The sequence below is a fragment of the Hetaerina americana genome, unplaced genomic scaffold (genome assembly GCF_022747635.1).
Source record: "Hetaerina americana unplaced genomic scaffold, ioHetAmer1.1.p SCAF_7, whole genome shotgun sequence".
NCBI classification, from domain to species: Eukaryota; Metazoa; Arthropoda; class Insecta; order Odonata; family Calopterygidae; genus Hetaerina; species Hetaerina americana.
Window position 1 is genome coordinate 4,739,667 of NW_027287316.1, and position 23,208 is coordinate 4,762,874.

General features: G+C 39.4%; 1 protein-coding gene across 2 annotated transcripts in view; it reads right to left on the bottom strand.

The window, feature by feature from the left end:
• The window catches only part of LOC139696803 (transmembrane protein 245), a 73,147-nt gene that overhangs the window by 7,474 nt on the left and 42,465 nt on the right, over positions 1–23,208 (bottom strand). For both annotated transcript variants that reach the window (XM_071595659.1, XM_071595658.1), the window contains exons 13-16: positions 18,167–18,267; positions 14,513–14,643; positions 10,286–10,460; positions 3,734–3,919 (exon numbers count right to left, since the gene is read on the bottom strand). In XM_071595659.1, coding sequence (XP_071451760.1) covers positions 3,734–3,919; positions 10,286–10,460; positions 14,513–14,643; positions 18,167–18,267 — 593 coding nt within the window. The remainder of the gene's footprint in view (positions 1–3,733; positions 3,920–10,285; positions 10,461–14,512; positions 14,644–18,166; positions 18,268–23,208) is intronic.

The following is a 23,208-nucleotide window of genomic DNA, read 5'->3' on the forward strand; positions in this document are numbered from 1 at the left end:
ACTAGGAACAGTTGAAACAGTGATGTCAAAAGCGATCCAGCTCCAAAGATGGTGAAATCAGCCGACAAGGTGATGGCCATGGGTTTCTGGGACGCATGCAGAATCATCTGCAGCGATTACTTGCAAAAAGGACAAACAATAAATGGAGAGCATTATATGATTCTTTATTGCACTGCTTGAGCCAAGAAATCAAGAAAAAACATCCCCATTTGCCATGGGGGTGGAGACCTGCAGGGTTTCGATGGCATAAATAATGGAATTAAAGTTCTAATACATACAACGTCCACCTTATTCACCAGATTTGGCCTCAAGTGAGTTTTTTTTATTTTGAAACTTGAAAAAATAACTCGTCGGAAAATGATTCACATCAAATGAGGAGATCATTGTCAACACAGATGCCTGTTTGGAAGACCTTCCAAAATCCTACTTTCAATAAGTTGGAGAAACACTTGGAAAGGTGTATCATACTAAAAGGAGATTAGGGTGAAAAATAAAAATAAACACTACCCAAAATAATTTGTTTTCTATTTTTTCCTCACGACTTATTGAACAATCCATGTATGACAGGAAAGTTTCCCAACATGATGTTGAACAAAACTGTCTACAAACAAAAACTGATTACCCCAAATGAATTCAAGGAGCATTAAAAAAATCTCAAATGATGATGATTCTGACGTAACATTTTTGACTGTTACTTTGTACAGGCCAAGTAAGGTGGAACTCCCTCATTTGGTTCCCTATATCTTAGAAGCTGTTGAAGATACGCCTTTTTGATGCATTAACCTTCATTATTATTATCTTAACTGAGTGAATACCATTATATTTTCAGAGAAGTGCATTTTAGTAACACACAGATAAGAGTAGATTCAAACAATTCTAACTTGGCAAAGCGTCAGTTTTAAAATTGAAAGAGAAAACTCCATTGAAGGGAGCGTACCCCAATGTGTGCATGTGATTTGGAGGCTCACGCCTACATCTCCAGGGTATCCATGCAAATGGCATTACACCCGTCTTTCAACTATCGTGAGAAATCCAAAACAGTAAGAAAGGGGAGCTTCTGGTTCGGAAAGTGAGACATGGGAAAAGACATTATTTTTAGCAGCTTAGGATGGGTTTTTCATGAACCCTGGAACTACACACACCACGCTAATTTGCTCTTAAGCCCGGACTAACATGACAAAAATACCCTAAAACCAAAAACTACCCATTACGATAACTCATTTTTTTTAGCTCAGCATACTTTCTACCTCCCATTCAATACGATATCTATCCTCCTCCTCCCTCTCCCTCACCTCCCCAGCACTCCCCACTCCATCACCACACTCTGCAGCCAATTGTCCTTATGGATTTTCTGAAGCCACTCGTGCTGTCTTCTTTCAATTTCTCCCAGCAGCCATTTCCCTTCCTCTACCATTCCCAGATGTTCATCATTACTTTTCCTTTCTGCCCATTTATTTCCCATTCTTCTTTACCTCTACATCTTTAAGGCCTACAATCTATGCCCACCTTCTTGCCTCCACAACAGAGTACACCAACCATATAAAAATGTTAAACTTTTCACTAGTCTTTTCTTTACGTCTTCACTTCAGATGCCCCACATCAATTCCCAGCTCTTTTTAAACACTTCTTTGTCCGATGCAATTCTTCTTTTAATGTCTCCATCACTCTGACCAACCTCATGCAAAAACATTTTTCAAACAGGTGAAATGTTTTCTTTCCCTGTTCATGCCCCCAATAAGTCTCGTAGTTATCTCAGTCTTCCTGTTTCTTGAGTCTCTCATCACCTTCACTTCCTCATCCTACTTTCTCACCTCATCTCTCATATCTATCACAATGATTCCACAAAGCACTATTTAACAATTTTAACCCTTTGCCTGACTGGCCAACTAAAGCTTGGACATCCACAAAACTAATTGAATCGAAAATTTGCCATGCCTCGCTTATGAATTTCCTCTTTCTATAAATAACAAATCAAATGCACATCAGTGTCTCACTCCCACAGCGATAACTGCCAATCCTGACTCTCCTATTCACTATCCACACCAATGCAGGCTCAGACATGTTTCGGTCATCAGCTAAGTCATCTATCTCTTCAGTCTACCCCTGCATTCCGCATACGTACGTTTATTACTTGCGCTCGGGTTATTCAGTCCAATGCCTTCTCAAAACGCACTAAGCATACGCACACATTGCGGTCGCAGTTAACAGTCGACTCTACAACCACTCTCCTCATTGCTACGGCTTCTTGTGTACCCATCCTATTTCTAACCCTGAATTCACCTTCTCCCTAGGACACATTCCCTTGCTTCTCAATCCTTTTCCTGACGAACTCAAGCACTATTTTTCCTGCATGAGAAAACAAACTTATGGACCACGCAGTCCTCACATAATACTGCTTTTCCCCTTTTTGGAATTGTATCAACATTGACCGAACCAAGTCTTTGGGCCAAATTCCTCCCTCATCAACGCTATGAATCATCACACAAAAACCATTCCTACTCTGTTTTTCCCAATTCTTGAGTGGTTCAGAAGGGGTCTTTTCTTTTTCTGCAGCCTTAACCTATTTCATTTCCTTCAATGCCTTTTCTCTCTCACGGTCCAGCATTCCTGGTCCTATGCAATCCTTATTTAAATCATACTCTCTCATCCTATTTCTAAACTCTGAGGCCCATTAATTTTATCAAATAGCTCCTCTTTATATTCATTCCATCTTGTCAGAACCCCTTCTGCTTCCATTTATGTTTTACTTGTACCTCAACTAGTGTACAAAGATCTACCTTTCCTCGGTGTTGAAATGCAGAGCAAACCCATTTCCCCATCTCTGTCAACTCATTGAAGTTCAGTCGCTCATTCAACTTGCACATTTCATTTTCTGTTCCTATTTTCATTTCTCATCATTTTAACAGATGATAAATCCTTTGCTCATTCCCTGTTACGACTATTTCTTTTTCATGACTCATTTAATTAGGAAACATTCTTCTAACTGCAGGACAAATCAATTCTTAACCTCAAGATATTTGATTTTCTGACGTTAATTACATTTCATATTGTTTACCTCTTGAGATTTTGTCAGAAGGTATTACTTTACTGGTGTTCCGTATGCTGTGTACTGTGATTCAGTGCTGAGTTCAGTGTTCTGTGAACGTATCTGAATATAAGATGACATGATACGGTGATTTAAAAGGCCTATCCACCAGGGCCTATTGTTCACAGTTCAGACTAACAACAGCAAAAGCTCAAAATAAACTCATGAATCAGGGCCGAGAGGCCTCTGCACCCCATAGTAGGGTACAGAAGTGCATGCATTTGGCTAACTGACCTGACACAAACATGAGGATCACTTTTCAATTCGCTTAATATTAATTCACGAATGACTTTAACAAGAACAATAGAATTCTGTTAACTGAAAGGACTAGAATATTTTGTATTTGTATAACAATTTAATGACCTATTTATATTTGAAATTTAAAAAAATTCATTTTAAATTTGAAAACAAAATGTATATTTATGATAGAAAAATGATGCCCAACAGTTGACAGGGTGTATAGATATGACTGTGGCTCACAGCGCAGTGCCATTTGGCCAAAACGACAAAGTGGCTTGAAAATGAGCCAGCCATACTGCTCGGATGCATGGGGGAAATTTGTTTTTGCACCTTTCCTTCAGCAATATTTGTCAATTCTTAAAACAGATCTAATGCATTTTGCTCAGTCTCCCATCGGGTGGCACTGACCTCCTCAGCCGTCTCAGCTGGACAGGGACAAAGGTGTCCAGGGTGGAATCCTTGATGAAGCTGGTGGAGAGGTTCAAGACCACCAGGAGGCAGCACAGCAGCAGTGGCCCCATGATGGCACCCTCCACGCCCAGGCAGAATATCCCACCAGCGATGGACAAGCCCGTCAAGTAAGGGTGGCCCCCACTGCAAGGGATCAATGCCAATGTTTTAATGGCGTGGTAGCCCACGTCTCTCTCCAACCACCACAGATGCGGCATGGGCAGAGCTTGCAAAATGGCATTTGCCCCACTGAATGCATCAGAAATAGAAAACGGTTCCACTTTCTCGCTTTGTCTTGCCCTTACTCTCCAAAGTATTACCAAACTTTTAATGCATACACACATATATACCAATAGGTGCTTCATGTAATCATGATTTGGAGTGCAAAGTGAACAAGACCAAAGGTGGGCTACGCTCCACATTGGAAGAGCAAGACACAAAACCACAAGGAAGTTTACATTGATGGACAAGAATCTACAGATAACATTTGTGGGGTCGCATTAAAATGGAACCTTCCATTCCATACTTTGTGATGGTCCAATTGGACAAGGCTAACACGTAGGCCTCATGCACTATTTTGGACAACACTGCAAGCAACCAGCCAGTCTCCCATCAACCAGAGACGATTGCGCACGTGAATTTATGAGTTTCAACTTACAATTTAAAATAGCTGCGTTCTTCGAATTGCAACATTTACTGAAACTGTAAGGAAGAGTCACAATGCCACTCATGAGCAGAGAACTTATCATTTGTTCTTGTTCATTAAGAACTGGAGGACGTATCATCGCGCACTCTTGCTTCTTGGCAAAATCTAGCCACGTTGTAGCAAACGTCAGCTTTACCAGATTGCCACACTGTAGCCAATTTTGTCCACTGCTTACTGCAGTCAACTCATGGTCATGAGACTCACCCTCACTTGGGATGCGGGTGAGCACATATTTCATCCAATAAGGTTTATAGTTTTCATCTGATCATGATCCATATAAATTGTCAGTTATGAAGTGGAGGGTCGATAGTATTTGAGCCTGTCCAGGGCTGCATACCATAACTTTGAAAAACTTACGAAAGGACATATTAAAGTTTAAAATATTTTATTTTGCTAGGTTTTAAAGATTATTTCTGGTGGGAACATGCACCTCTATTTTGGTACGTATGTGCATTGTATAAACATAAAAACTTACAGTGAACAATACTTGCAAGAAATATACATATTGCAAATCGACTCATTCATGAATGCTGAACATAGGAACATAGATTTGAGGACTAACTAAATTAAGGCTGGATCAAATTGAGGCATTGGTGTCCTTGTCCTTTGATGCTTCTGAATTCCCTAGCTAAAAGCTACATTCACTGGGTGGTCGTGCCAATTCAAGTCATTTCGTTTCCTTGCATTCAGAAAAAATTCTTAATAATTTAAAACCGATGAATAATTATTTCTATCTCTAATAGTATCATGAGTACTTATTAATAGAGTACATATTTTTGAGACACCCTGACATCATTAATTGGATTACGTACCGAGCGCATTCGAAGCCTGTCACACAATTGCAACTCCTTCCACATTTATTATTTATTTATTTATTTACACAATTACGTTGCAATTAGGCAAATTTCCTGGTGGCAACGGTCAGGTTAGGTCAAAGATAACTACTAACAACGAAAATTACATACGAACACATAAAAACCGATAAGAGACAAAATATTTTTACATAATGACACTTCCACATCACATACAAACAAACTTCCACATCACATACAAAATGCCGTCCACATCACATACAAACAATATTTTCAAAACTACAGTGAAGTTTATTACCCAGTGGCTAGTTTACATTTCAACTTAAAACTTCTAAAATTGGATGGAAAGGGCTCAAACAAACCTCCAGGCAGCTGGTTCCAATCAATAATAGTTCTATTTAAAAAAGAGTATTTTTTCTTATTGGTTTTTTGAGTCCTTATTTTTATTTTGTGGCTATGGTCGTTTTTTCTCTTAAAGTTAGGCTTTTCTATCCCTTGCCATAAATCTTCCCACGCTTCGTCCTTTTTAACAATTCTATACATTGCGCCTAACCTACTCCTTTTTCTTCTATATTTCAAACTCTCCCATTTCAGTACATCTAACATATCCGTGACACTATCTGTTCTTTTGTACCTTCCGAGTACATATCTTGCTGCCTTTCTTTGAACTTTTTCTATCTTTTTAATATGTCCCGTCACATAACCTGAGACAAGTGGTAGGCAGCAGACCGACAAGAGCTCATTGTTAATTTTTCAACCCATGAGATCAAAGTTACAAAGACCATACATTTTACACAAGAGTGTGCACAATTGATAAAAGATTAGATCAGAGTCAATACTGCGCCAGTGTTTCCTGAAATAAAATCATATTATAATATTTCTAAATTTTACCCATGAACCCATAAGTAAGTGGAATCAATGTTATCTCTAAGATAATTTGAACTGATTGGATGGCAAGAGAAATGCAACTTTATAATATTCAGGATGAAAACAGACAGAGACAAATGATAGGCATATTATTATTAGGTAATCTACCGGTTAAGGTAGGTTTTTGGATGAACTTAATTACTAATTAAATAATTTGTGACCCCTAGCAAAACACAACATCCTACTCTACATCAGGTCCCTCTTCAGCTCTGAGTACTTCCTTCCTCCCTTCATCCCGTCCAACATCCCTATCCTGTTCCTTCCCTTTCCTCTTTTGCCCAACATTCTACCCTCTATCACAGTCTCCAACATCCCACTGCCGGTCAATACCCCCTTCATCCACTTTCCCTGCCTCCAAAGGATTTCTCCCAACAAACCCCTCTCTTCGCCCACCATACCAAGTACTTCCTCATTTGTTTTCTTCTCCGTCCATTTCACCTTCTCCATTCTTCTCCACACCCACATTTCAAAAGCCTCCAATCTACGTCTATCCTCCTGCTTCAATGACCACGTTTTCGCGCCGTACATAGCTACGCTCCATATCAAATTTTTACCAGTATTTTCTTAACATCCTTACTTAACGTCCCTCTCATCGATTACCTTCTCCTTGTGAAAGCCTCTTTGCCTAGCGCAATTCTTCGCCTTACCTCCCTACTACTTTGACCGTGTTGGTCCAAAACACTACCGAGATACGTAAACTGTTCTACCTGCTCTAGTTTTTGTCCTCCTATTTTTATGCTTAGCCTTTTTCTTTCTAGAGAATCGCATAACCTTTGTTTTATTAATATTGATTCTCATCCCATACCTGTCGCACTGAATTTCCAATTCACTCAGCAATGCTTGCAGCCCCTTGGCTGACTGACAAACTAGAGCTTGGTCATCAGCGAACCTAACTGATTTCACGAATTCCCCGCCCACTTTCATTCCTACCTCCAGTTCTCCTCATGCCTCTTTAATCATTTCCTCTGCATACAGGGTGAACAGCAACGGTGATAATGGGCAACCCTGCCTCACACCTCTCCCTAACACTGCCCATCTGGACTCCCTGTTCCCCACCCGCACCTGAGCAGTCTGAGACATGTACAGGTTGCGGATTAGCCTCCTTTCCCTCCAATCTATTCCTATTTTCTGCAATATACTCATTAGTTTTTCCCAATTCACTCTATCAAATGCTTTTTCGAAATCTACGAAACAGGCAAATAACTCCTTGTTGTATTCTATATTCCTCTCGATTAATAATCTCATTACTGCGATAGCATCACGCACACCTTTCCTCTTCCTAAACTCAAAATGATCATCCCCTAAGTAATCATTTGCCCTACTCTCTATCCTTTTGTTTATGATCCTGAGAACAATTTTAGCTGCGTGGGATATGAAACTTATTGCCCTGTAGTCCTCACATGATATAGCCTTTACCTTTTTTTGGAATAGGAACTGAAACTGATCTCACAAAATCTTCCAGCCAGATTCCCTCCTCATAAATACTACGGATCAGCCCATATAGCCTCTTCCTCCCACGTTTTCCTGAACTTTTCAATAGTTCCACGGGAATGTTATCCAGCCCCACGGCCTTATTTAGTTTCATCTCCCTTAATGCCCTTTTTATCTCATGGTCTACTATGCCTGGACCTAAGCTATCTTTCTCTACGTCATATTCTTTTTCAATGTCTAACTTTGTTGGTCTGAGTTCTTTACTATACTGTTCTTCTATATATTCCTTCCATCTCTCTTGGATCTTTCCTGTGTCAACAATTACCTTACCCACCTTATCTCTAACTGTTAGCATAGCTCTTCCTTTCTTACTTCCCGATAAGGATTAAACTTTGCTGTACAGCGCACCGATTTCACCCTTCCTCTGCAGACTTTCCATATCCTCGCCTTGCTTCTTCCACCATGCTCCTTTTGCTTTATTTGTTGCCCGCCTCAATTTATTGTTTAATTCTTTGTACTTTGTTTTGCCTAATTCTGTATTTACATTCTTCCATTTTCGCCGCTCATCCATGTTTGCAATCATCTCATCCGTGATCCATGGTTTCCTAGTCCTTTTAGCGTTAACGGTTCCAATAGTGTCTTTTGCGGCTTTAGACAACCCTTTCTTGATACTTTCCCATTTTTCTTTGATAATACTTAGCCCTTTACAATCCTCCATAATTTCCTCTACCGCCTGTTTGTACTCCTTCCTTTTCAACCCATTTAATGCTTAAATTCCATTTTCTAACTCGTCGCCCCTGCCTTATCTTTTCGAAACGGACGCTACATTTCATAACAACTGATAGGCATAGCCACAGAAAAATAGAAGGGTAAGAATTTATTTCATGAATTTTAAATATGATTATAGATAAAGGCGGCATTATATGTAGTTATCATATCAGTTAAGCATATCAAGCTACATACTTATGTTTCACTAGTCTCACAATGGCAATCAACAATATTTAGATACTATTATTAAGCCACAGGATTATATAAATAATTGCAATAATAAAAATTTTAAAATCTTCATTTTTATTAATTGCCTTCCATTGACCTGGTATTACTCACGCAGACACCTCAGATGTATACAGCGCCAGACACCTCTAATCTTCCATTACATTTTCCTCATGCTTATGATAACTAAAGCGATGCATCTCGGGGATCGAGATGGTGCGGGGGCTAACGTACTGGCTTCCCACCCTGAGGGCACGGGTTCAAATCCTGGCGGTGTTGAATATTTTTCAGAGGTATCTCGATCCCTACTTGAGGTGCTTTGTGGAGGGCACTTTGAGTGAGTACGCCGTCCGTCGGATGGGACGTTAAGCCGCGGACCCCTTGGCGCCTTTCGTAAAGAGTAGGCTAATGCCGACGCCGGGTTTCTCTCCACCCTTCATCCTTTCCTGTCCTTCCCCTATGGCGCAAATGACCTCAGCTGTCGGTCGCCTCCACTCAAAACTACTACTACTACTACTGCGATGCATCTCTTAGATTTGCCAATCTTTTATTTTCAATTTTCCATGTAAAACTTTTACCATACGCTTACTATTCTGTTCCTGTCAGTGTAAAGGGTTTTTCTAAAATTATGGCATTTTGATGTATTACATCATCTTCACCTGAAGAGAGAGAAAACCCAGCTATACTATTAAACTTATCTCGTGGAAAATAGCTACTATATTTTCTTTATCTATGGAAAAAGCTATCCCTATGTGATGCTGAACTGATTCATAAGAAATATTTAAAAATAAGCATAAAATCTGATAACAAATACTAATTCAAATGACATTCTTAATCATAAAAATAGACAAATTAGAACAGCTGCCAAAATGCTAATTTCAGTAAATAGTCTCACAAAAAGCCTATATGTTTTTGGAAAAACCAAGCCTATACCTGTCTTGCCGACCGAGTTAGAATTACAGGGTGAGTATGGTGTCCACACTGGAGATTACTAACAGTCAACATTTTCAAGTATAAGAATCCGTGAACATTTTTAAGAAATAAATGAAGCATGCATTATCCGGAAAAATAATTGAAAAGAAAGAGAACTATCGATTATCCATTTGCTAATTGATGTATGATTAAGGCAGAGCAGCAGATTGCTGTAAACAACAGCATCATTATAATAAAATGAAAAGGTTTGACATTCAGAAACGCAGCAGATTTTAAGATGATTGCCCAAAATGGAAAGTCACTGGCTCTAATTGGCTTCCTCTTTCCCTCTTAATCATTACTCCACTGTTGAAAAAGCTGAAGAATGATTTCAATAAAGGAAAAATCCTTAATGAATCTTGATGTAACCATTTTGTATTCACTTCTTTGATAATTTTTAAATAACATTTTTGCATAACATAGTGGATGGGATATGTGAGTGGCCACTCGTATGCCATTAGGGTGATGGGCCAAGTTGTCTTTCAGGGCATTGGCCATGGAAGACCACACCGGGTGAAGAATGTGTGCGCTAGTCTGATTAAAAAATTATGCTTAATCATACTTCAATATTTTTTATCCAAAACTTATGGAAAAAGTGGACAATGAAGGCTGCGCTAATTCCTCCCATGTCAAATTGCAGTCAACTGCTGAGTTCACTTGGTTCCTCACCTTTTGATCTCCTTGTAAATGGCAGTGTCGACCATCGAGCACGGTAAGAGGATGGCAAGGAAGATGAGGAGCGCTTGGAAGCCCTTGCCCTGCGCAAGCCACAGATCAATGATAGCCGGGATGCTCGCCCAATAGACGCCCAGGAACGGGACCACGGCCAGCAAAGCTGCCAATGCTTCAGGGGAGTAATGAGAGAGGGAGATGAGACATCATATGAGGGTTATCCCGATAGTACCCGACCCAACAAAGAAAACAGAAATATTTTGGGAAAATACGTATTTATTTTTCAAAATAATCTCCTTTCAGCTCTATAAACTTTTCCCAGCGATATTCAATAAGTTCAATACCCTTTTAATAATAAGAACTGCCTTGCTCCTCAAACTAGCCATTTACTGTCGACATCACTTCTTCATGATTGGAAAATCTTTGACCACCGAGCCATTTTTTCAAGTTTGTGAACCGAAAATCACCCGAGGGGGCTAAATCTGGCAAAAAGGGTGCAGGAGGTAGCCATTCAAACTTTAATTCATGAATTTTGGCCATTGCAATAACGGACGTATGAGCTGGTCCATTGTCTTAATGAAACAGCACTTTCTTCTTAGCCAAATGCGGCCGCTTTTGCTTGATTTCTTTGCTCAAACGTTGCAATAAGTTTGCATGATACTCGCCATTGACAGTTTTTCCTTTTTCAAGATAGTCAATGAAAATTATCCCACACGCATCGCAAAAAACTGACGCCAAGACCTTGCCTGCAGAGGAAACGGTCTTCACCTTCTTTGGAGGCAGTTCTCCCTTTTAAATCCATTGTTTGAATTGTTCTTTTGTCTCGGGAGTGAAGTAATGGACCCATGTTTCATCCATGTCATGGAAATGGCACAAAAATTCTGCTTAGTTGCTATGAAACTTAGCTAAACACACAGTGGAAACATCTTCACGACACTGGTTTTGCTCGAGTGTGAGCAAACGCGGCACCCATCTTGCACACAGCTTTCTCATGTCCAAATTTTCAATTAATATGCAATATACCGCACTTTTTGAAATGCCTCCTTTGTCTGCTAGCTCGTGCCCTTTCAGTCAACGATTATCCAGTATCACTTGGTGGATTATCTTCACTGTTTCTGGAGTCGCCACCTCATTTGGTCGACCAATGCAATGCTCATCTTGACAGCTCGTATGGTCTTGTTTTAACTCTGCTACCCAATATTATAGCGTTGTAAACAAAGGAGCAGCCTCACCCAGAGTAGAATCCAGTTCAGTTTATATGTTGGTTGGGCTGAGGCCCTTCAAATAAAAGTATTGTATCACATAACGATGACCAATTATCTCCATTTTCACAAATTCACTGAAAATTTTCACTATGGATGGCTGTCAAACAAATACTAAACAACGTAGGATCTTAAAACTTGAAACATGCTTTATAGATTGTTTAATTTCTAATACAGTGATATATTTCAAACAACTACCGCCATCTCCAGGTCAGGCCGGTTACCTATCGGACCACCATCGTCGCCACCATTTTCACAAATTCACTGAAAATGTTCACTATTGATGGCTTCCAAACAAATACTTAACAACATGGCATCTTCAAACTTGAAACATATGCTTAATAGATTGAGTACTATTTAATACACTCATATTTTTCAAACAACTACCGCCATATCTAGGTTAGGCTGGGTACTTATGCCCCCCCCCCCATGCACATGCAGGTAGAAGACGTTATCAAATGAAAACCATTCACTTCAGTCCAAACTTGCTTTCAACCTGCAGAAGATAAAACTTCACCACAATACTTAAGTTTACTTATTAAAAAATAATTTACATAAGATAATCCCACGAGAAATCAAAAACTGATATTGAGTTGCACTATATCCCATATGTAATAAACCATGGAGACCAACTTAGCATCATTGCAGAGGCAGTAATCTTTCATCAACCACACTGCAATAGCTAGGGTAATTAACCCTCTTAGTGCGGCAGGGATTCCAGGGGTACTAGTGAGAAGTGCGAAGGGTAATTTAAGAAAATGTATCACCTTAGGAAAAAAAACATTATGAAGTTATTTGTTTAGATATCCATATGCAGTTTTTTATTTTAAAATAAAATATTGTAGTTAATAATGATCTTATACATTTAGATCATCTGAAAAATAAATGTAATTATTACAGTATTATAAATTTGAAGAATATTTTTTTAGGAATAATATTTCGATTCTTAGACACAATACTAATATTTTTTTTAAAACATTTTTCAATAAAACTACGATATTTAAATATAATTAAGAATCAAAAAGACATGTAGAAAATATTATAAATAAGTAAAGAAAAGCCAGTGAATTGCAAATTTTTTTGTCAGCCTCTGCATAGTTCGATTTTGTTGAAAAGGCTGATCTTACTGAGTCAAATTGGGACTTTTCCCCTTTCCTTGAGACTGCGGCAATGTGCTTACAATCTAAAGGCAGAAAAAAACCAAGTTCTAACTCACAGAGAACTGCTGACAATGTAATCCAATACACAGGGCGCAATTGATTAGATAGGATGGACGGCAAGAGAAACAAAAATGATTACAAAGCAGTGCTCTCACTTCCATCATATCAACAAAGTCTGAATAAGCAGCTATATATCAACACCACCACACCATAACACATTCAAGAGATTACAGATGAAAACAGATTAGTAGCCTTTCGGTGGCTTTTCATGGTGGAAAGATAACTCAGAAAAAAAAACGAGCAAACAATTAGGCTTAGCTTCCCGACATTTACAAAACTGAACGAAAAATTAAAGTAAGAATTATACCTTTTGAAAAGCATTTAAAATTGCTAATAAAAAATTAAAAAATTAGTTGTGTAATTCTATGGAATTCAACCTATCGATAGCACAAAAACCATAAATTATAAAAGAAAAAACCATAAGTTATAACGATTTAAACAATAGCCTACGCAAGAGCCGATATATCGGCCTGCTGCACTTTTTGCCAGGGATACGAAAGCCGATATATCGGCCCGCCGCACTAAGAGGGTTAAGGGGAAGAGGATTGAAAACAAATGCAGACTGATGGCGAAGAATTTGAAGGAATTGGCTTGACAGCAATTATTACTCCACCCTCAGGCAGATAAATATATCATTGTCCTTCTTTAGATATCATGAACCTAAAACAATTCTGAGGGTCAGCCTTTTGAAATCCCACGTGAAAAGGAAGAATTTTTCCAGGGCACACAGAGCAAAAATAAACAGAATTAGAATTGTATTAATTCAAGATGGCAAAAGTAAAATCGGTGAACAATCAACACCAACCTCATAGTCACTGGATCAGACTTACTCTATTCATTGAAATGCAACAGTATTGACAGGTTGAAATTTGCCATCTTCTCCTCATTTGAAAACAACCATTTGTAACACATTTTCACCTCCTGAGTCACAACCAATGAGTACCACAGAAAATGATCAAACAGCCTGCGTTGCTGCATTTTAGGGAGAGAGCATCATTGGAGGAGGGTCTGTGACATTGGATTTTTGATGTCACAACAGTGCAGGAGAGCATTCTAGACTTCTTGAGACATCACTGTCAACGATATCAATGGCCACGCTGTTTTTCATTGTTGCAAATGTTGAAGATTACATCAATTGAAGCTGACAATAACATCAAATGACTTTAACATTGAGATGTGGTGAAGCCTCACCTTAAGGGACCCTAATGCTATTCACATAATTTGTTGAAGTATAATTCTTCTGCAATGAGTTTAGACATGCAAATAATTTTCTAGTTCAGGGTTTGAAAGCATTATAACTGTAGGTATTAGTAAAACATATCCCAGTTTCACGTTGAGAATACTCATCAAACCTTGGATATGGAGCATTGCTTGGTGCACTGGTCACTGAAGCTAGATGATGAGCAGGAATTGGAGCAGAGAAGCTCTCGCGAGCAGGAGAGGATGGATGACAAAGACGCAGAGCAAGGATGTTAAGAAAAGGCTCATCAAAACTTTGATTTGGAGTGTAGTCATGTAGGGTGCGGAGACATGGCAATTGAAACACAGTGATAGGGGTGGATTGGAGGCTTAAGTTTAGGAGTCAAGGCTCTAAATTCCTTAAATATTTCAGCAAGATTAGTAAGTTATGCACAGAGGGAGTATGTTTCCTGCAAAAAGTTTTAATCAGTATTTCTTATTTTTTCCACCCTGTAAAAATGGAATCAAAGATATGAATGCAACATTCACATTCAAAACCATACCTGATGGAATGTACACAATCTGCAATTGGAACAAATTGTGAATGAACCATGTCCAGAGGCCGTAGAATGAAGCCATTTTGAATGATGCCTCAAAAACTCCGTTGATGGCCACCTCAAAAGCACTGCCAATCCTATAAAAAACAGGACACAAAACTTGACTCGAAAGAAAGAAAAACAATAAATATTTTCATCAAGTACACAGAAAAAATATAAAAAACAAGGGTTGGCATTGGTGCCAGCCAGTAGCTGAGAAATATACACTTCATTTGCATAGCACCTTTCGTACTGTAGGTATTAGCAGAGGCATTAGTCCTGGTTTTCACGCCCTAACACCGAACCCTGAATACCTTTATAATTTCAATAACCTTTATGGATTGATACCAGGGTCGAGCGAGGTATTGGCCCCTAGGTACACTAACTTGAAAAGGTCTGAGAAAAACAGGGCAGCTCCACATTTTCTTTCTAGAACTCATGTTTCCACTCCCACATAGGAAATGCGAGAGCTGCAGTGTGAGGCCATGCCCACAAAACACCTCGGGGCTTCACACCCTCGGCAATGGTGCCAAATTGCTCCAGGTGCAAGGGTTGCTATTTATATTTCGAGCCTTGACAACACCAAGGGGTTTAGGTGCTATGTGAAAGTCTGGACATCTGAAAGTTTAACCCTTTTCACGCTGACTTTCTTCAAAACATTTGGTCATTTGATCATAATGTCTGTTCTTAACAGTGATTCGAAAATTTTTCCTCGGGGAAAAATGGAGTTAACACGTGAACACTTTCATGCAATGATTTTATACGTCTTTTGATGTGAATTATCAAGACAAGAGGGCATCGATCAACTTACTTCCACTTTTGGCGATGAAGACCCATCCTTTGCCACTGCGAAACACTGGTATACGAATTCCATCACGGCTGCCGTTTGTTCAGCGACGAAAGTCGTGAAGGTCGTCCAAAATCAGTTGTTGTGCCAGAAAACATTGATGCTGTGCAAGGACTAGTGAGGGAAGATTGTCAAGTGACTTATCGTGAGACTGAGTCATCCTCGGGGATTAGTAAGACGAGCATCAATAAGATATTGCATGAAAATTTAGCGGTGAAAAATATTTGCTCTCACTGGATCCTGACAAAAGCTGAATAAGATGCCTAGGGTCAATGGGTGTAAAGAAATGCTCCAGAAATACAATCGTGGAGCATCAAAAGCTGTGTTTTATAGCTTTACACGTGAAGAATCGTGGAGATATGCATATGAGTCCGAAACAAAACAGCAATCCCCTGCATAGGCTTACCAAGACAAACCAAATCCGACTAAAGTGATTTGGCCATGAAGCAGATCAAAGCAAATGATTGCCTGTTTCCTTGGGAATGACTGGATGTGTGGAAACCCTACCATTAGAGGAACATATAAACGTGAATTCTGAATGGTACACAAGCATTTGTTCGCCAGAAACACTTGGTGGCTAGGAATATGGAAAAAGAAGCCGAAACTAAAAGTCATTCTTCATCATGACAATGCAAATTCTCACAGATCGGCTGAAAGAACTACCTATTTGACTGGCCAAAACATCGAACTGATGGACCATCTTCTGCACAGCCCTGATTTAGCACAAAAAGTTCTTTTTATTTCATTAATCAAGAAAAAATTGCAAGGCCAATGTTTTTCGGCGCATGAAGAAGTCGTTGATGCATTCAAAAACCATGTTTTGGAATTCACTCAATTGGAGTGGAAGAAGTGCAACGAAAATTGGTTTGAGCCTATGCAAAAGTGAATTGAGAATACTTCGAAAAATAATAAAGCCATTTTCAAAAATAAATTTTTTTATTTCATTATCTGGCTGAAAATATAAAGAGCAGCCCTTGAACCAATTCCTAGAGAGGGGCACGATTGCAGAAATGGGGGAGATTGAATATCAATTGACATTTGTCTCTCCTATTAACCTGACTGATACCATGAGATGCAAGCATCATTACACAAATGCATGAACTAGTAAATATCATTGACATAGGAACTCATTAAATATAAGCCAGCAAAGTTTCAGGGATGCCACTTGAATCAGAATATTAGTGACATTACAATCACACACAGTTATCAGAGTTGAGTTCACACCAGAGTTAAGACACAGCTTGAACACGCCCAATACTGCTAAAACAACCGGTATTGTTGTTTTTTTTTGCTCGAGGGCGGCTCACGCACATGGGAGGAACAACATCAGGGTTGATATCTGGCCAGATTAAGCAAACTCTTGGAGCAACACTGTTCCAGTAGAGAAACTTGGATCATATAAGAAGAGAGACCCCAATAAACTACGTCCTAATGAGACAGTGGCATGAGAATCAAGTGAAACTGTGAAATTGCTATTACGGTGCCGGTTAACACAGTGACCACTATGTAGAATGGCCATTAAAATTAGAGCATCAAAGATTCATTAATTAAAAATAAAAGGGGTGCTTTTATGGCTTCAAAACAACGACAAACAACTTTACCAGGAATTTCATCAGGGCCAGTATTAGATTTGTTTCTGAGATTGGAGACAATAGTTTCGAGATTGGTTTCAGAACAGGGTTCGGCAAATATTGGCGATGGTGCATTTGCAAAAAGCACAGAAGCTTGAGAAGTAGATGGCAAGGAGTTGGCTGATATGCAGTGCTTGTTAAATTTATTAGCCAGAGATGAGTTGCTTATAATTTTTATTCATAAATATGTTATGATGAAATACCATTCATAAAATACCACCGGTATTCATTGCCATGCGCATTTCACAAGGTTAAAACCAACATTTTAACTCTAGGGTGTTCTTCGCCTCAAACAGATCCAAAGGAGATGCCATGACAGCAAAGCATTCAGCCAGTCATCGAAGGATCTGGGTTCAAACCCCAGTCAAGGGGGATCAGTTTTACAATTTATTTGCACATTAGCATATGAAGGAAATGGTAGAAGAGGCATGGGAAGAACTGGGGATAGGAATTTGAGTAAGGATTTTGGGAAAAGGCTCATTAAAAGTTTGATACATCGCATAGTTCTGAACCGCACAGAAACATGGGCCATTGAAGAGGCAGGATGATAGACGTAGATTGGAAGATTTTGAAATGTGGGTGTGGAGAAGGATGGAGAAGAGGAAGTGGACAGATAGGAAAACAAATGAGGGAGTGCTCGTTACGGTGGGGGAGGCATAAGGAGAGTTGGGAGAAATCATAAGGAGGCAGGAAAGATAGATGGATGGCGTATTGATCGGCAGTGGAATGTTGAAGACTGTAATAGAGGGGAGAATGTTAGGCAAACGAGGAAAAGGCAGGGATAGGATGGGGATGTTCGACGGGATGAAGGGAGGAAGGAAGTACACAGAGATGAAGAGAGACTTTGTTGCAGAGTAGGATACTGGATTTTGTTTTTTTAGGAGAGACAAAATATTGAATTGGCAGTTGTGTTCATCCAAAACCTACCTTAACAGGTATAATACCCATAATAATTCAAATTTGTCATTACAACAAACAAAATTACCAAGCAAATTGACCATGAACAGGGGTGAAGTGAGGATGGAGTGGCAATCTTAAAAGTAGGAGAGATACAGAACCAGACTGATTGGCCTCAATGAATGAATGAATGGACAAGACATAGAAATCAATACCAGGGACTATTCAGGGATAAAACTGACCTACCTTGGTCCATATGTCGGACTCATGGTGGATATCAATTCCACAGGCTTATACTGTCGCCCACTGCAGTTGAGCAAGTAGAAAAGTGCTGTCAGGAAAACTATCTGGAATACATGAATGTGTAAGAGACTTCAGACATGACTCAAAATGCAATTTGAAACAAAAATTCACATGAAATATTCAATTGGGAATGATTTTCCAAATCGACCTTCAGACCATAGAAATTACTTCTTTAAGAGCTATAGGAATTATTTCTCATCCCTGAAAATTAAGTAACTTTAAAATTCCTCCAGAAGCATTTTGGAATAACTGGTAGTTAATACCACCACAAATATTATAAGTATTATAATGAAACGTCACTAATTTGAAAGGAAGTAGAAGTGTTAATGAAAAATCACGTCAATTCAAATGAGGTAGCCAAACCAAAATAACTTCCCCTGAATATTAAATCTCACGTTTTGCTGTCATAACTATTATTGATGCCACATTATGCGACCAAAGGAATTTTTAAGCAACACTCATAGGCATGAATGCTTTTAATAGACTTGGAAGTTAACGAAAACCACTTAGACAAACTGCACTAAATCCACGTCTGCATGCCTCGGATCTATTTGCACGTACGCATGCGTGAGTGCAAGTGTACAATTGGCATCAATGATCACAACCATGGGTCGCAGTCATGATGTTAGATCAAAGCCCATAGAAAAATGGCACAATTTTAACTCTCGACTAGAGTATGGGTGTACCACCATTTTGACAATTACTATATTAATACACTTTTTATGATGTGAATAAATTCCAAGTAAAGCCATTGGCACATTCTAATGAATGACGGTTTTCTCTGGGTAACGGCATGTGACAGAGCTTTTCAACAATGACTCTATATTCAAATGTAAAATTTGGTGGAATCCACAATTTCAACTCATCCATCTAAGTTAGTTAAAGCAGACAAAGAAAAAATGGAACCGAGTCATCTCTAAGAAATAGATATACCTGTACTACATATATTCTCAAGGATATAGGCATGCATGCAGAAAGGACTAGGTGTCACACAAAAGGATGAAAGTGGAGAGGTTAGGAGCAAGGGGATCCAGGATTCACTAGAGGGGGTTATTGGGAGGGGGTTTAGGGGGGGGGGGGGCAGGCAGGGTGACAAAAGAAGGCTGAAATCGGTAAGATTTAAAATTTTTGCTTTCTTCAAATATATTTTATCCAGTCGTTTGTTGTTTGGCTATTTCGAATAATTTATTGAAACTGAATAAATGCAATATCATATCATGGAAAGCAACCACGGTCCCCCCACCCGTGGATCTACCAATGGGGGGAAGGAAGAAGGCTCCATACATAAATTTCCTGGAACCGTGAAATGAGCCACATGCCTTTAGTTTTCTGGACCAATGCCCGGCCACCAACGAGGACCTTTCAAATTCTTCCTCTCTGCCCTCTTCCTCCCCACTTAACTTAAGCCAGTCATCCCTTTACGTAATGTCTTTCCCTTTCCTAATACTTACAGCCTTGAGAATATATCTTTGCCATTGGTGGATTTTTGTGCTCATGAATGAGTGCACAACCACAAGACAAAAAAATCCATCTTTACATTTGTCAACAACAGCCACACCCACAATGCATCAGCCACAATTAATTAGTGCTTAGTCTTGAAGGGGAAACTGAGCAATTCTACCAAAATACACACTCAAGGTAAGCACTGATAAAAACTACAGGGAAGCAGTCAACACGTTAATGAGGGGAGGGGTGGGGGGCTCCTGGCTGACTCAGGACGAGGCTTTAGTCGGACTGAATGTGACAAAGCCAACACAAATTCTGAAGGACATACAGAGGATGAAAGAAACTCTTCAGAAGTAGTCGACCAACCTCCCTCAGGGCTAAATCATACAATATATACCACTGCATTTACGGAAGATGCACCAGATTAAGTGTCCCCAGTGGATAAACCCCAACATCCATAGAAATGAAGATGAGAAGGAATTAGCCACATACTGAGCACTTGATACCTGCAGAAAATTAAAAACTTAAAAAAAGGAGTCGTAAATTATTAGTATGAATTTTAAGAAAAATAAATACCAGTTGAAAATAAACGCGTGCAATAATGAAATGTTCAAAAAACCAAGAAAATGAATAACATGTTCATAGGAGAAAGTAATGAATATTGGATCTCTTTTGTTGGTGCCCATTAAGAGGACATCAATATTCTTTTAATGCACTCAAATACACTCAATCAATGCCAAAAGCTGCCCTCCATGCTACGTTCAAAATATTTTGCCTCAAATTATTTCTTTACCTTTCTTTAATTCAATCTCATATGGATGTGGCAAGTTGAACTTGATACCAATACTGAAAAGGTTGTTTGTGCTAATATCCAGCAAACATTTCTTAAAAAGCTCTTTAATTTATTCCAATATGCTTAACATACATAGCTCAAACTAAAAATTGGTGTTTTCTGTTGGAACATTGGGGACATGCAATAATGGCTACTAGCATAAATGGGCAAACTAGTGTGGAGGTCATGGAATATCCCACGAGGGAATATGGCAGGCAATGACATTTTTCTCCAAGGAACTGTACGTAAAATAAAACCCAATGGTCATACACTAGAGGGATCCAGTGCTAAGGATCATGCAGCTTAGCCTTGAAAACTTTCTAATTTTAAAAGATACTTTTGATGTTGTAAAAATTAAACATAGTATGTACAAGATGTTGATGATCACCATCACTATGTCCCGTCAATCTGATGCAAAACATAAACACTAGTCCAGAGACTAAATAAACATTGATCTGTAGTCACTCTTTCACACCAATTTCCATCATCCATGTCAAAGTATTGTGGAGTTTAAACCTTTTGCTTAATTGTCAACCTGATGACCTGGAATGAATAATGGCTCAGTTCTGATTTCTAATTTTTTTAACAATCATTAAGTGATGTTTTTCCATGATTAATCCCAAATCATACCTTAAACTGTAATGTAGTAGCTGTAACATATTTGAAAGTGAAATACATAAAACAAAATAATAATGCTTTGAGCAGTTCACATTCATGTGATGGTAGAATGCTTCACCCACAAGCATCTATGAAATTCAAAAATTGTCCAATTAATCTTAATAAAAACAATAATGTAATCAAAGAAACTTGAGACTAACACAAAATAAGCCAGATACGTGATGATAACTTAAAAAGATAAATAAAAGAGCAAAATAGAAATAGAGGCATAAAGATCTAAATCTAGAGGGTCGCGGTATACCAGTGGGCAGAGCGTTGGACTGCTGACCGGAGGGTCCCGGGTTCCATTCCCGGGCAAGTCTCGGGGGGCCTGTAGCTCCATCCAAGGTATGTGATATTTTGGGTACCAGATCTTCCTGGGAAACCATAACCGGCACAGGGAAAGGAACTGGCCCCCCTACCCTGATTGTGAATTTTCACACGCCGTATAGGGCTTAGTACTAGGTGATGTCTACCATCACCTAATAAACCGACCTTCGGGTTGGTTACTGTGTTTGTGGTCTTTTTTTAAAGATCTAAATAAATAAGGGACAAGATAAACAATAAGTAATTACAGCAATTAAATGGGAAAATCAATGCCGATGATTAGAAATACCCAAACTGAGATTTCAAAAGGATAAATTGAGCTTCATACAGGGTTCGTCCGGAAAATAAGTGTACTGAGCTCAGGAAAAAAAATGTATTACACTTTTACATATCTTAAGCTAATATTCCTCAAAATAGGACCCTTGTGAGTCGATACACTTGTTCCAGCGGCGTTCCCATTCCTGGAACGCTCCCGCGAAGGCATCATCGGGAACCTCTCGAAGATACGTCGTCACGGCCTCTTCTCTGCCCTCCACGAACATCTTGTGCCACCGAAAGATCATGTTTCTGGACACGGCTGACTCCCCGTAAGCCTGGTTAATCATACCGACAGTTTCAGTAGACGATTTCCCAAGCTTTACCGCAAATTTGATGGAATAACGCTGCTCCAAAAACTTCGGCATCGCGTTCCGTGACGTGGGTCGAGCGTGGAGGTTCGCGTTAACAGAGCTCCTCACTACACCACAGCTCAGAGCCGACTGCCTTTTTCAGCGTCGCTTGCCAACATACCCCCCTCCAATCGCAGCCCGTCAGAGCGATGCTGGGCGCGCCTGGAGCGGCGCGCCCAGCCCAGGAGTCAGTGCACTTATTTTCCGGACGAACCCTGTAAGCCTCCTTCTTTTTAGACCGACTATATCAAATAATATTTCCTTAAGCTGTAAAGGGTTTTTTACACCACTGTGAAAGGAAAAAAGGAGGGAAATATTTAGATTGGCATGGCTATTAAACTTCCCCATAAGTCACCACACCACTCTAAATATTCCCCTTCTTTTCTCCTTTTACAGAGTAATTGAAAGTAATTGAAATTCCCAGTTGAAATTGTTGGGTTTCTTGGATGTTTCCACGGATTTACAAATGCGCTGTGGGAAATATTGGCTTTCTTTAGCAACTAGTTTAGCTTCTTTGACAGTGATACTGTCTTCAGAGACTTGTCCAGGAGTGCTCTCAGCAGGCCTAGAGGCGTAGATTGTAGATGTTTAGATTCTTCATAGCTCTCGAGTATTCTTGAATGAGGCTTCTTAGTCCTCCGGAAGTTATCCCAAAGTTGGGTTCCCAGCAGATACATTGAATTACGTAGACACGACTTTGCATATCCATTGGAATCTAGTCTTCAGCTTTGCAGAGAAGGTCGGCTGACTTTGTGACACAGGTGACCCTGGACACTACAATATGTTTAGCAAGGTTCATGACAATTTGTTCCGTTGTCCCTTCTATGTAAGGAATTATAGCAGAAGCAAATGCTTTTTTCCTGGTCTCCGTTGGTTCCTCAACAGTCCTTTTAAGGGCCACACTTTGTTTCCGCTCATCTTTTCTTGCAGCTCTTTGGATCACATCTCAGTGGAAGCCATTGTTTCCCAGTGTCTTGCATAGGAGTCGCTTCTCATTGTCGGCTGAATCATCGTCAGAGATTGGGAAGGCTTGGTGGAGGAGGGTACTCATTTCA